Source organism: Schistocerca piceifrons, chromosome 11 (assembly GCF_021461385.2).
Source record: "Schistocerca piceifrons isolate TAMUIC-IGC-003096 chromosome 11, iqSchPice1.1, whole genome shotgun sequence".
NCBI lineage: Eukaryota > Metazoa > Arthropoda > Insecta > Orthoptera > Acrididae > Schistocerca > Schistocerca piceifrons.
Window position 1 is genome coordinate 79,747,243 of NC_060148.1, and position 14,114 is coordinate 79,761,356.

Consider the following 14,114-nt stretch of genomic DNA (forward strand, 5'->3'; position numbering starts at 1 on the left):
ACAGGTCTGTGGTACTGACAATGGGGAGATCGAGTCCCGTAATTAAATCGATGAAGACTAACGATTCCTGTGGATTATAATGGGATGTCAGCAGAATATGTAAGCGTTGTGTCACGTATGTTAGCCCAGTAATTAGCCACATTTGTAATTTTTGCTGTGGGGATGGTCAGTTGTATGAACTGCTCTATTAAAAAAAGGAGAAAAGGATAATGTAGACAGTTTTAGATCTATTCCTATGCGATGTGTGTTTTCTAAAGTTTCTGAAAAGGATGTGACAAACAGCACTTGATTTTCAGTGAGCCTTAAGAGCACAGAGGGACCTCACAGGCTGTGAGTTTGTGAACGGGTGTAGAGGCTACGATGACCATCAGTAGGAGGATGGGAGATGGGAGGCGGGGTAAAGGTAATTGAAAACTCCAATATTAGCAGTATTATCAGGGTTGCCACAGGTTATGGAAATTGGGGAATTTCAAACGCAACAGGGAAATTGAAAAAAAAAAAAAAAATTCTCATTTTTGTCTCAGTAGATGAAATGGTTTGTTCATTGAGGTGTCGTGCATCATCACTGGCTGGGTGCAGCTGAGTACGTGCGCCACTTCCCTACTCCCTCATTACTACTGCTTCTCACCTTCCTACCAACACCCTCCCCCCCCCCCCCCCTCCCCAGCTTGTAGTCACTGCTGCCACCACTTCTTGCCGCTAGCCTAGCAGCTGCCAATGAGAACCAGGGAGGCAAGAGGATTGGTTTGTTTGGATCTGATTCTCAGAGACGGCAGATGCAGTGGCCAGAGATGGAGGTTATGGGAGACTCGAGTTACAAATTATGTGCTGCACGGATTGATCATCGTGGTCTCATTTCGTCAACTAGCTGTCTGTGGCTCACGAATAGCTGGCCACACAAGTGGATTTCTGAGACGGGCCAAAAGCGCAGGCTGCTCCTGCGGGTATGTGTAATGGATCGGGCCTGCCGACCTAAATTTGGTGCCCACCGATGTGCAGGCCCTGCCTGTCGGATCTAGTCTCACCGATCTGCCCGCAGGCTGGGTCTGTTTGTGTGTGATGTAATGCAGCAGATTTTCACGCTTTACCCACGGTCCCGGGAGTGTGGTGTTCCCCGGCAGGCCAGAGGCCGTGGGCGATGGATTTCAGGAATTATGACTCTCACCACAAGTACGTTGTACAGTGTGGCGTTTTATAGACATTTTATTTGTTATAGTACATTTTGGCACTTCAGGAGTACTGTATATATTAGAAAGCATGGAAAATAAGAAGAAGAAAATTATGTCAGTTGCTGACGGTTTGTACTCATATATTTCTCAAAAGAAAAATCACACAATATCTCTAAAATAATAGATTTAGCACAGTGGGTAACGACTGACAATAATGAACATCGTAGAACCAATCTTTTATTAACGGTCCCCTGCAGTGTTTGTTTACACAATTCTTTCACACCTTATACACTTCTTTACCGAGCGAGGTGGCACAGTGGTTAGCACACTGGACTCGCATTTGGGAGGACGACGGTTCAATCCCGTCTCCGGCCATCTTGATTTAGGTTTTCCGTGATTTCCCTAAATCGCTTCAGGCACATGCCGGGATGGTTCCTTTGAAAGGACACGGCCTATTTCCTTCCCCATCCTTTCCTCCCCCGAGCTTGCGCTCCGTCTCTAATGACGTCGTTGTCGACGGGACATTAAACACTAGTCTTCTCCTCTACACTTCTTTCTTGAGGCCTACTTTTTCTGATGTTATTTCTGAAATCGGTGAAGGTGTTTTAAATCTGTCTTGCAACTCCAAGAAAATAAGCATTTTTATCACAAAATGTGTTCTGTTTTATTGAAATAAAATAACATCAGTGGTCTTAATAAAACTCATTTACCATTTGGGTTGCCTTCTCCATTTAAAGACAATTCATTACAAAAGAGGTTGATATTAGTACTTAAGATTTTTGCCCACATAAGGAGACCCCGTCTGGTTGCTAGCTTTTTTAAATATTTCCTCATTTGCACTATTGTACCGAAGCTGCAAAGGCAGATTGTCAACTTACGTCTTAACTTGCCTTTGAGATCTCAAAATTTGTCATGGAAAAATTCCAAAACTTGTCTGGAAATCAGTGAAATATCAGGAAATTTGTGGCAACCCTGATTATTGTCTGTTAGTACTTGGGGGCTGATGTATTGCACTTTGTTACAGCTATGGACAACGTTCTAGAAGTGCTGATGCTGAAATGTAGATGCTTTTTTCTTTTTTTTTCTATTTTGGTATTTACTGAGAAAGTGTTCATCTTCCTAAACACACAGGCATAGGTAAACCTACATTTATATTACATGTAGTTGATATGGGGTCTGTGTTAAACAAGAAACTATAATTAAGTGGAGAGGTTGGTTTATGTGGACAACTATGGAAAGCCAGTCCTAAGCAAAGAAGGGAAAGGCGAAGGGTTATACAGAGGGTCTCTACAAGGGAGGTGAACTTGAAGGCAGTATTACAGAAACAGAAAATGACGTAGATGAAGATGGGATGGAAGATACAATACAACGAGAAGAATTTGACAGAGCACTGAAAGACCTAATTCTAAACAAGGCCCTGGGATTAGATGACATCCAGCTACTGATAGCCTTGTGGGAGCCACACATGACAAAACTCTTATCTGGAGTGCAAGATACGAGACAGGCGAAATAACCTCAGACTCCAAGAAGAATGTAATAATTGCAGTTCCAAAGAATGTAGCTACTGACAGGAGAGAAAATTATCAAAATATCAATTTAATAAGTAATAGTTTTAAAATACTAACACAAATTCTTTGCAGTAGAATGGGGAAACTGGTAGAAGCCTACATCGGGGAAGAACAGTTTGGATTTGGGAGAAATGTAGGCACACATGAGGCAGTACTGACCCTATGATTTATCTTAGAAGATAGGTTAAGGAAAGTCAGATGTACATTTATAGCATTTGTAGACTTAGACAGTGTTGACTGGACTACTCACTTTGAGATTCTGAAGGTAGCAGTGATAAAATACAGGGAGCAAAGGACTGTTTACAACTTATACAAAAAAAAAAAATAAAAAAATAAAAAAAAAAAAAGGCAGAGAGCAGCCTAGGGGCATCAGAGGGAAGGAGTAGTTGGGAAGGGAGTGAGACAGTTTTGTAGCCTACCTCTGATGTTATTCAGTCTGTACATTGAACAAGCTGTAAAGAAAACCATAGAAAAATTTGGAGTAGGAATTAAAATCCAAGGAGAAGAAATAAAAACCGTGAACTTTGTCAATGAGATTGCAATTCTGTCAGAAACAGAAATAACTTGGAAGAGCAGTTTAATGAAATGGACAGAGTCTTGAAAGTGGGATATAAGATGAACACCAACAAAAGCAAAACAAGGATAATGAAATATAATCAAATTAAATCAGTTGATGGTGAGGAAATTAAATGTAGTCAAATTAAATCAGGTGATGGTGAGAGAATTAGATTAGGAAATGGGATACTGAAAGTAGTAGATAAGTTTTGCTATTTGGGCAGCAAAATAACTGAAGACTGTCATACTAGAGAGGATATAAAATGTTGGCTGGCAATGGCAAGAAAAGCTTTTCTAAAGAAGATTATGAAAAGGAAAGTTGCTACTCGCCATATAGCAGAGGTGCTGAGTTGCAAATAGGCACAACATAAAGACTGTCACAAATAAATAAAGCATCTTGGCTATATAGTGGGTAGCAACTTTTCATAATACAAGGCGAGTCAAAAGTCCTGTGACACCTTCATAAGTTGGAAGATTAAAGGGAAAATTGAAATGTGATGATGGGAACATAGGTTTGATGTGAGGCCGCAACTTTCGGAGTGAATGTCATTCGTGGCCGCCATCTTGAAATCCACCATTTTGTATTCAAGTCTTTTTTTTTAAATGGGAAGGGGTGTACGACACACCAAATAACACTCACTTGAGCTCTGGAATTTAGTGGTGTTTTGTTTTTGTCTGTCTTGTACAGTTTAGAGGTTATTAATGTTCAAAGTTGGGAAATTACCTTCATACCGCCTGCTACAACACATGTTCAATATGTTGTCCATCCCGTGCAATGCACAACTGTAGTCACCGCAGGAGAGTGTCTCCTGCAATTTGGTCACAGGCATGTTGTATGCGTTCCTCCAGGTGTCTCAAATCACGGATGATCTCAGCATACACTATCTGCTTAAGATGTCCCCATAGATAAAAATCGAGGGGCGTCAAGTCAAGGGATCTCGGCAGCACTCCACGGGACCACGGCGACCGATCCACTTCCCTGGCAGTTGTTCCTCTGACAATTCACGGACACCAAAGCCATAGTATGGAGGGGCTCCATCGTGCTGAAAATAAGATGGGAAACACAAGGTCCTGCAGTAGGTAGCATTAGATACTGTGGTGCAGTTAAGGTGTTGTAAATGAAAAATGGCCCTCTGATGCGGGTGACCCATCTGCCACACCGCACAATCACCTTCGCTGGACTATGTTCTCGAATTGGGGCAACCCAGTTCAGATTTGCATCACTCCAGTATTGACAATTATGCCGATTAACCTCCCCGTTCAAAGTGAAATATGCCTCATCACTGAATAGTATGCCCTCGGAAAACGAAGGATCCTGTTCGTGTTGTTCAGTAGCCCCCAGGCAGAACTCCAACCGGCGATCAGGGTCATCCTTGTTAAGTCAATGTTGCATCTGCAGATTGAAAGGATGCCACTTATTGGTGTGCAATATCTGGACAATGGAGGTTTGGCTTGTTCCACTTGCTAGGGCCACACGACGGGTACTTCGTTTAGGACTTTTCACAAATGATGCAACATCCTCAGTTTCAGTTTCATCTTTGGTGGCAGTCCTCGGTCGCTCACTACGTGCCCTACCGTGAACAGAGCCCGTCTCTCGGAATTTTGTGATCACGTGAGTGACCGTGCCGTGCGATACCGGTTCCCTGTCTGGGTGCCGTCTGTTGTAGTCAGCTGCTACTGTTTGGTAGCTACATTTCCCTGATATAAGGATGATTTTGATCTTCTGTTCACGTGTCAGACCCATTTTAGATCACCTGGAGTCGGTATCAAGGTAACTTTGAACATTAATAACATCTAAACTGTACAAGATGGACAAAAACAAATTACATCACTCAATTCCAGAGCTCAAGTGAGTATTATTTGATGTGTCATACACTCCCCTTCCCATTAAAAAAAAATGACTTGAATCCAAAATGGCAGATTTCAGGATGGCGGCCACGAATGACATTCACTCCAAAAGTTGTGGCCCCACGTCAAACCTATGTTCCCATCATCACATTTCAATTTTCCCTTTAATCTTCCAACTTATGAAGGTGTCCACGGACTTTTGACTCGCCCTGCATCGTTACATTCCATCCTAGATTTTCCATTGTTTGATTTTCTGAAGAAGAGAAATTTGTTAACATCGAATATAGATTTAAGTGTAATGAAGTCTTTTCTGAAAATATTTGTCTGGAGTGGAGCCATATACGGCAGTGAAAAATGAACTGTCAACAGTTTAGACAAGAATAGAAGCTTTTGAAATGTGGTGCTACACATGAATGCTTAACATTAGACGAGTAGATGATGTAACTAATGAGGAGGTGCTGGATAGAGTTGGGGAGAAAAGAAGTTTGTGGCACAACTTGACTTGAGAGGACACATTCTGAGACATCAGGGAATCACTTGAGTGTGTGTGTGTGTGGGGGGGGGGGGGGGTTAAAATCGTAGAAGGAGACCAAGAGATGAATACAGTAAGCATATTCAGAAGGATGTAGGTTGCAGTAGGTACTGGGAGATGAAGAGGCTTGCACAAGATAGAGTAGCATGATCTGCATCAGACCAGTGTCCAGATTGATGACCCCAACAGCAACATGTTGCTTATGTAAAATTAAATTGCCCAAAAATTTATATATTATTCTCCCAGAGAGGAATCTAAAAATCTTGTTTATAGTCAAGTTTTATGTTATAGTGCATTGAAGATGTAAAATGTCTTGCCTTATAATTGGTAGACAGTACTTGTACTTTTCAAAATTCGTTTAATAGAGGACGTGCATAAATAAATAACTGTGCGGTGGTGAGTAATCAGCTGGCTCGTTACGAGAATGATAGCCTTGCCTTAGATATGCCAGTGCCTTTGTCAGAGCAACTAAAATATTCAGTCCTGTAAGTTCAGGTGTTTTGAGTGTCAAATGAGATGGAAGAAACCTATGGAATATAAGAAGAATATTTCAACAATTAATACAATGCTGCCAATCAGACTACTGGGCCTCATATTTGTCGTCGACATCTGTACTCTGCATACCACAGTGAGGTGCATGACAGAGGGCATGTCCCATTGTATCAGTTATTAGGGTTTCTTCCTGTTCCATTCACATATGTAGCAAGGGAAGAATGGCTGTTTGAATGCCTCTGTGTGTGCACTAATTATTCTAATCTTATCCTCACGATCCCTGTGTGAGTGATACATAGTGGGTTATAGTATGTCCCTAGAGTAATCATTTAAAGCCGGTTCTTGAAACATTCTTAATAGACTTTCTAGGGATAGTTTACGTATATCTTCAAGAATCTGCCACTTCGGTTCCTCGTGTATCTCTGTGCCACACTCCCGTGGATTAAAAAAATCTGTGACCATTCGTGCTGCCCTTCTCTGTATACATTCATTATCCCTTGTTAGTCCTCTGTGGTATACGTCCCACACACGTGATCAATATTCTAGAACCAGTTGCACGAGTGATTTGCTAGCAATCTCCTCTGTAGACTGATCGCGCTTCCTCAGGATCCTGCCACCTGCTTTACCCGTGACTGAACTTATGTGACCATTCCATTTCATATCCGTACAAAGTGTTGCTCCCAGGTGTTTGTATGAGCTAACTGATTTCCAACAGTGACATATTGATATTATAGTCATAGAATACTAAGTTTTCTTCATTTTGTGAAGTACAAAATTTTACATTTCTGAACATTTAAAGCAAGTTCCCAATCTTTGCATCACTTTGAAATCTTATCAAGATCTGACTGAATATTTATGAAGTTTCTTTCAGACAGTACTTCAACATAGGTAACTGCAGCTTCTGCAAAAAGTCTGATGTTACTATTGATTTTGCCTACTGACCAAGTGGCGGCAGGGGGCGTACGCACAAAAGGATTTGACTTTAATGAGCTTTTGGAGCCAGTGGCATTACATTATAGGATCAATAATTGATTATTTTCGTTGTTATATTGTCTGCAGTGTCATTAATGTACAACACAAACAGCAAGGATCCCAACACACTTCCCTGGGGCATACCCGAAGTTACTACTACATCTGATGATAATTCTCCTTCCGAGATAATATGCTGTGTCCTCCCTATAAAATGTCCTCAATCCAGTCATAAATTTTACTTGATACCCCATACAATTGTTCTTTTGATAATTATAAACAATAACAATCATTCTTAACCACTTTACCCATTGAACGCTGTGTATGAAAATTTGTAATTGCATATCTAAATTCCCGTATAATATTGTATAATGTTGAATTTTTTTTAAAAAAAGAATAATACCTAAACCGTTTCTAAGATGGCTGTATGGATAAAACCAAAAACCGTTAAAAAAAAAAGAAAGAAAAGAAAAGAAAAAATGGGACAGGTAATTGACTGACAGTTTTTTTTCCCGCTTTCAGATACCTGGCCAGTCAGATGAAGTTGTACCACTTACATCGGTCCAGATATTTGTCAAAGAAGAGCAGTTTGTAAGTATTCTGAAATATTGACTGTCGAGTATGCACTGTAGTAACAGTGAATATTGACTGAATTCTGTCATATTGAGAACGTGGATGAAACAGTCTGTGTTTCATGAGGGAAAAAGCTTTCAGTAGCAAAGATCACAGAAGTTAGTCTGTATTGCTGACAATAGGTGTCAACACTTGTAGTTGTCATCTTCTCGTCTTACAAAATTTCTTTGACGAAATGTGCCATTATGAATTTGTAACTTCTGGACAAAACGCAACACATTATACATAGGTTTGTCAAAAACAAAACCATTTACAGTTAAAAAAAAACCTTGTGCATACGAGCATGCTCACATACATAGCACACACAGAGGCAACAAAATCGTAGGACATACAGTATACAGTAAACTGCAGTTGCACCATATACTTCGGCTGAGGTGGATCTACGGTGTGTGGAACATTTCTGCAAACATAAACAGATGTACAAAATGTGAATTTTACTGTATATCAAGTGCTTCAAGAATTAACAAGCCTCTGCGTGCACTATGTATGCAAATGCGCCCGTGTGCACGAGGTGCTTTTTAACTGTAAATGGTTTAATTTTTGACAGTATTATGTATAATGTGCTGCATTTTATCCAGTGCAATGACAGTGTGGCATAAGGTACAAACTCACACTGGAACACATTTTATAACAAACCTTTTTTGAAGACCAGAAGATGACAGAACAGTTGCAACCAGTTGTCCACATTAAAGACTAATTTATGTGATCTTGGATATTTGAAAGTTTTTCTCAAGAAATGAATATTACTTCTGTTCCGTTTAGCTATCGCAGAGAAGCTGTATGGATGCAGTTTCATATCATAGCTTCTACAGTGAAACACTGAAGTTGAAACGAGGTTGCTGGATAGATGCAGGGTGTATATACCCCAGGCTAACTGGGAAATCCGGGGAGAACACAGGCATCTTTTAGATTTATGATAATTTGTCATTGTTTTAGTTTCTATTTAAAGTTTTATAATTTTGACTGGTAAGAACTGATATTCTTAATAAAAATTTTACTTTGGCCCACTACTGCAGAATAATATTGCAGAAAGAAAACATAAATGAGAGAATAATGCCAAAATAAAATTTTAGTTGCAAAGGAAGTACGCCATTTACTACAAAACAAACTGCGCACACAAGCATCTGGCAACAGTGAAATGTGTTGAAGGCTTTAGGATGAAGACTGTGTTATATTTTGTAACAGCAAACTGCTTTCATTGAGTATGATGTCACAACAGTTTACTCTTATAACAGGTCACGGGAAAATATTGAGGATGGTGGTTTGAGAAGCGTTACTTTATGTTATGTGTTAGAATGTGTGAGTAATTTCTTAAATCACAGTGTATTTGACTCTCACTCAAAACTTAATGCTTTGAGGAACAGCTGTGTAGAAAAATTGCGAACCCAGAAGACCAGCTATTTATGCCATTTTTTTAAAAACTTTCCAGCATATTTGTGTTTGATGTATGTTGAAAGGTAACGCACTAAAAAACACCAAGCTTCAGGATTGGTTTTTCATATCTATTTTATTTCTGTCATACCGTATTTACTCGAATCTAAGCCACACCCGAATATAAGCCGCACCTGAAAAATGAGACTCGAAATCACGGGAAAAAAAATTTCCCGAATCTAAGCCGCACCTGAAATTTGAGACTCGAAATTCAAGGGGAGAGAAAAGTTTTAGGCCGCATCTCCAGATCGAAACAAAGTTGGTCCATTGTAACATGAGAGACAATTTAGGTCGAATGAATGACGATACAGCTACAGTAGTTTGGTCCGAGTCGTAAGCTTAGCAGTTAAGCTTTACCAGGTAGCCATTGCTATGCGTCAGGCTCTCCGTCTGTATTTATACGGGTACCCTTCCTTTTTCACGTGCTTCGTCTGGTTTGAATTGATTGTTTATTTTTCTTTGATCTGACAAGCACCGTTTTCTTTGTTGTAGGTGTTTACGTCACTCTAAGCTGAAAATGCATTACTGTTCTGTGTCGTACATTGTTTGTCGCATTCTGACAGTGCGTGTTTACGGCCTGTCACCGCTCGCGGCATGGCTTGCTTTTGTGCACGCTACCGCCGCTTAAAAAAAAAAAAGAGGAATCGTCTCATTGGCAAAACAATGACAAGAGACTGCTATTTGTTGTTACTTACACCGCTGCTTTCTTTGATAATGATCAACAAGAACCAAATAATAGACCGCGTATGATAGATGATGTTCTAAACGAGAGTTTAGCAAAAATATTTCTCCGTTTGAAAATCTTTGCAGGCGCTCTTTAGTACATTACATTGTGCACAGAAATTAGAGTCATCTTAGATTTAAAAATCTAGTCAATTGTCGTGCTTCATTTCTGACTGTATCACTATTAGGCATAAGAGTAATATGAATATTTGCTGTTGTCTCACTCTAGTATCGTAGTTTATTAGGCGGACAGGATTTAAATGAGATAGCAGCAAACACGAAACAATACATGGCAAAATGTTTATCTTTCTTTTTATTTTTATTTTTTTTAAATTTTTATATATATAAAAAAAACAAAGATGATGTGACTTACCAAATGAAAGTGCTGGCAGGTCGACAGACACACAAACGAACACAAACATACACACAAAATTCAAGCTTTCGCAACAAACTGTTGCCTCATCAGGAAACAGGGAAGGAGAGGGAAAGACGAAAGGATGTGGGTTTTAAGGGAGAGGGTAAGGAGTCATTCCAGTCCCGGGAGCGGAAAGACTTACCTTAGGGGGAAAAAAGGACGGGTACACACTCGCACACACACACACACATATCCATCCACACATATACAGACACAAGCAGACATATTTAAAGACAAAGAGTTTGGGCAGAGATGTCAGTCGAGGCAGAAGTGCACAGGCAAAGATGTTGTTGAATGACAGGTGAGGTATGAGTGGCGGCAACTTGAAATTAGCGGAGATTGAGGCCTGGTGGATAACGGGAAGAGAGGATATATTGAAGAGCAAGTTCCCATCTCCGGAGTTCGGATAGGTTGGTGTTGGTAGGAAGTATCCAGATAACCCGGACGGTGTAACACTGCGCCAAGATGTGCTGGTCGTGCACCAAGGCATGTTTAGCCACAGGGTGATCCTCATTACCAACAAACACTGTCTGCCTGTGTCCATTCATGCGAATGGACAGTTTGTTGCTGGTCATTCCCACATAGAATGTATCACAGTGTAGGCAGGTCAGTTGGTAAATCACGTGGGTGCTTTCACACGTGGCTCTGCCTTTGATTGTGTACACCTTCCGGGTTACAGGACTGGAGTAGGTGGTGGTGGGAGGGTGCATGGGACAGGTTTTACACCGGGGGCGGTTACAAGGGTAGGAGCCAGAGGGTAGGGAAGGTGGTTTGGGGATTTCATAGGGTTGAACTAAGAGGTTACGAAGGTTAGGTGGACGGCGGAAAGACACTCTTGGTGGAGTGGGGAGGATTTCATGAAGGATGGATCTCATTTCAGGGCAGGATTTGAGGAAGTCGTATCCCTGCTGGAGAGCCACATTCAGAATCTGATCCAGTCCCGGAAAGTATCCTGTCACAAGTGGGGCACTTTTGTGGTTCTTCTGTGGGAGGTTCTGGGTTTGAGAGGATGAGGAAGTGGCTCTGGTTATTTGCTTCTGTACCAGGTCGGGAGGGTAGTTGCGGGATGCGAAAGCTGTTGTCAGATTGTTGGTGTAATGCTTCAGGGATTCCGGACTGGAGCAGATTCGTTTGCCACGAAGACCTAGGCTGTAGGGAAGGGACCGTTTGATGTGGAATGGGTGGCAGCTGTCGTAATGGAGGTACTGTTGCTTGTTGGTGGGTTTGATGTGGACGGACGTGTGAAGCTGGCCATTGGACAGGTGAAGGTCAACATCAAGGAAAGTGGCATGGGATTTGGAGTAGGACCAGGTGAATCTGATGGAACCAAAGGAGTTGAGGTTGGAGAGGAAATTCTGGAGTTCTTCTTCACTGTGAGTCCAGATCATGAAGATGTCATCAATAAATCTGTACCAAACTTTGGGTTGGCAGGCCTGGGTAACCAAGAAGGCTTCCTCTAAGCGACCCATGAATAGGTTGGCGTACGAGGGGGCCATCCTGGTACGCATGGCTGTTCCCTGTAATTGTTGGTATGTCTGGTTTTCAAAAGTGAAGAAGTTGTGGGTCAGGATGAAGCTGGCTAAGGTAATGAGGAAAGAGGTTTTAGGTAGGGTGGCAGGTGATCGGCGTGAAAGGAAGTGCTCCATCGCAGCGAGGCCCTGGACGTGCGGGATATTTGTGTATAAGGAAGTGGCATCAATGGTTACAAGGATGGTTTCTGGGGGTAACGGACTGGGTAAGGATTCCAGGCGTTCGAGAAAGTGGTTGGTGTCTTTGATGAAGGATGGGAGACTGCATGTAATGGGTTGAAGGTGTTGATCCACGTAGGCAGAGATACGTTCTGTGGGGGCTTGGTAACCAGCTACAATGGGGCGGCCGGGATGATTGGGTTTGTGAAACCTGTCCCATGCACCCTCCCACCACCACCTACTCCAGTCCTGTAACCCGGAAGGTGTACACAATCAAAGGCAGAGCCACGTGTGAAAGCACCCACGTGATCTACCAACTGACCTGCCTACACTGTGATGCATTCTATGTGGGAATGACCAGCAACAAACTGTCCATTCGCATGAATGGACACAGGCAGACAGTGTTTGTTGGTAATGAGGATCACCCTGTGGCTAAACATGCCTTGGTGCACGACCAGCACATCTTGGCGCAGTGTTACACCGTCCGGGTTATCTGGATACTTCCTACTAACACCAACCTATCCGAACTCCGGAGATGGGAACTTGCTCTTCAATATATCCTCTCTTCCCGTTATCCACCAGGCCTCAATCTCCGCTAATTTCAAGTTGCCGCCACTCATACCTCACCTGTCATTCAACAACATCTTTGCCTGTGCACTTCTGCCTCGACTGACATCTCTGCCCAAACTCTTTGTCTTTAAATATGTCTGCTTGTGTCTGTATATGTGTGGATGGATATGTGTGTGTGTGCGAGTGTGTATCCGTCCTTTTTTCCCCCTAAGGTAAGTCTTTCTGCTCCCGGGACTGGAATGACTCCTTACCCTCTCCCTTAAAACCCACATCCTTTCGTCTTTCCCTCTCCTTCCCTCTTTCCTGATGAGGCAACAGTTTGTTGCGAAAGCTTGAATTTTGTGTGTATGTTTGTGTTTGTTTGTGTGTCTATCGACCTGCCAGCGCTTTTGTTCGGTAAGTCACCGCATCTTTGTTTTTATATATATATATATCAATATAATGGAGGAAACATTCCACGTGGGAAAAATTATATATAAAAACAAAGATGAGGTGACTTACCGAACAAAAGCGCTGGCAGGTCGATAGACACACAAACAAACACAAACATACACACAAAATTCAACCCTCCCACCACCACCTACTCCAGTCCTGTAACCCGGAAGGTGTACACGATCAGAGGCAGAGCCACGTGTGAAAGCACCCACGTGATTTACCAACTGACCTGCCTACACTGTGATGCATTCTGTGTGGGAATGACCAGCAACAAACTGTCCATTCGCATGAATGGACACAGGCAGACAGTGTTTGTTGGTAATGAGGATCACCCTGTGGCTAAACATGCCTTGGTGCACAGCCAGCACATCTTGGCTCAGTGTTACACCGTCCGGGTTATCTGGATACTTCCCACCAACACCAACCTATCCGAACTCCGGAGATGGGAACTTGCCCTTCAGTATATCCTCTCTTCTCGTCATCCGCCAGGCCTCAATCTCCACTAATTTCAAGTTGCCGCCACTCATACCTCACCTGTCTTTCAACAACTTCTTTGCCTCTACACTTCTGCCTCGACTGACATCTCTGCCCAAACTCTTTGTCTTTAAATATGTCTGCTTGTGTCTGTATGTGTGGATGGATATGTGTGTGTGTGCGAGTGTATACCTGTCCTTTTTTCCCCCTAAGGTAAGTCTTTCCGCTCCCGGGATTGGAATGACTCCTTACCCTCTCCCTTAAAACCCACTTCCTTTCGTCTTCCCCTCTCCTTCCCTCTTTCCCGATGAGGCAACAGTTTGTTGCGAAAGCATGAATTTTGTGTGTATGTTTGTGTTTGTTTGTGTGTCTATCGACCTGCCAGCGCTTTTGTTCGGTAAGTCACCTCATCTTTGTTTATATATATATATATATATATATATCTATATATATACACACACACACTGACGCAGAGGTTTTGATGCCAGTATTTATCTTTGTGCCTACAAAGCATGCCTGTGTAGCACTATATATATTCGATGGCAGAAGTTAGTTGTGGCGGCACCCACCAACATTTTTCGAACTTCCGCTTGCTTTGCACTCGATTCTAAG

At 42.1% G+C, this 14,114-nt stretch overlaps 1 protein-coding gene across 3 annotated transcripts in view; it reads left to right on the forward strand.

Annotated features, from left to right (window-relative positions):
- Positions 1-14,114, forward strand: part of LOC124720142 — a 200,771-nt gene that overhangs the window by 12,240 nt on the left and 174,417 nt on the right. For all 3 annotated transcript variants that reach the window (XM_047245443.1, XM_047245445.1, XM_047245444.1), the window contains exon 2: positions 7,656-7,724. In XM_047245443.1, coding sequence (XP_047101399.1) covers positions 7,656-7,724 — 69 coding nt within the window. The remainder of the gene's footprint in view (positions 1-7,655; positions 7,725-14,114) is intronic.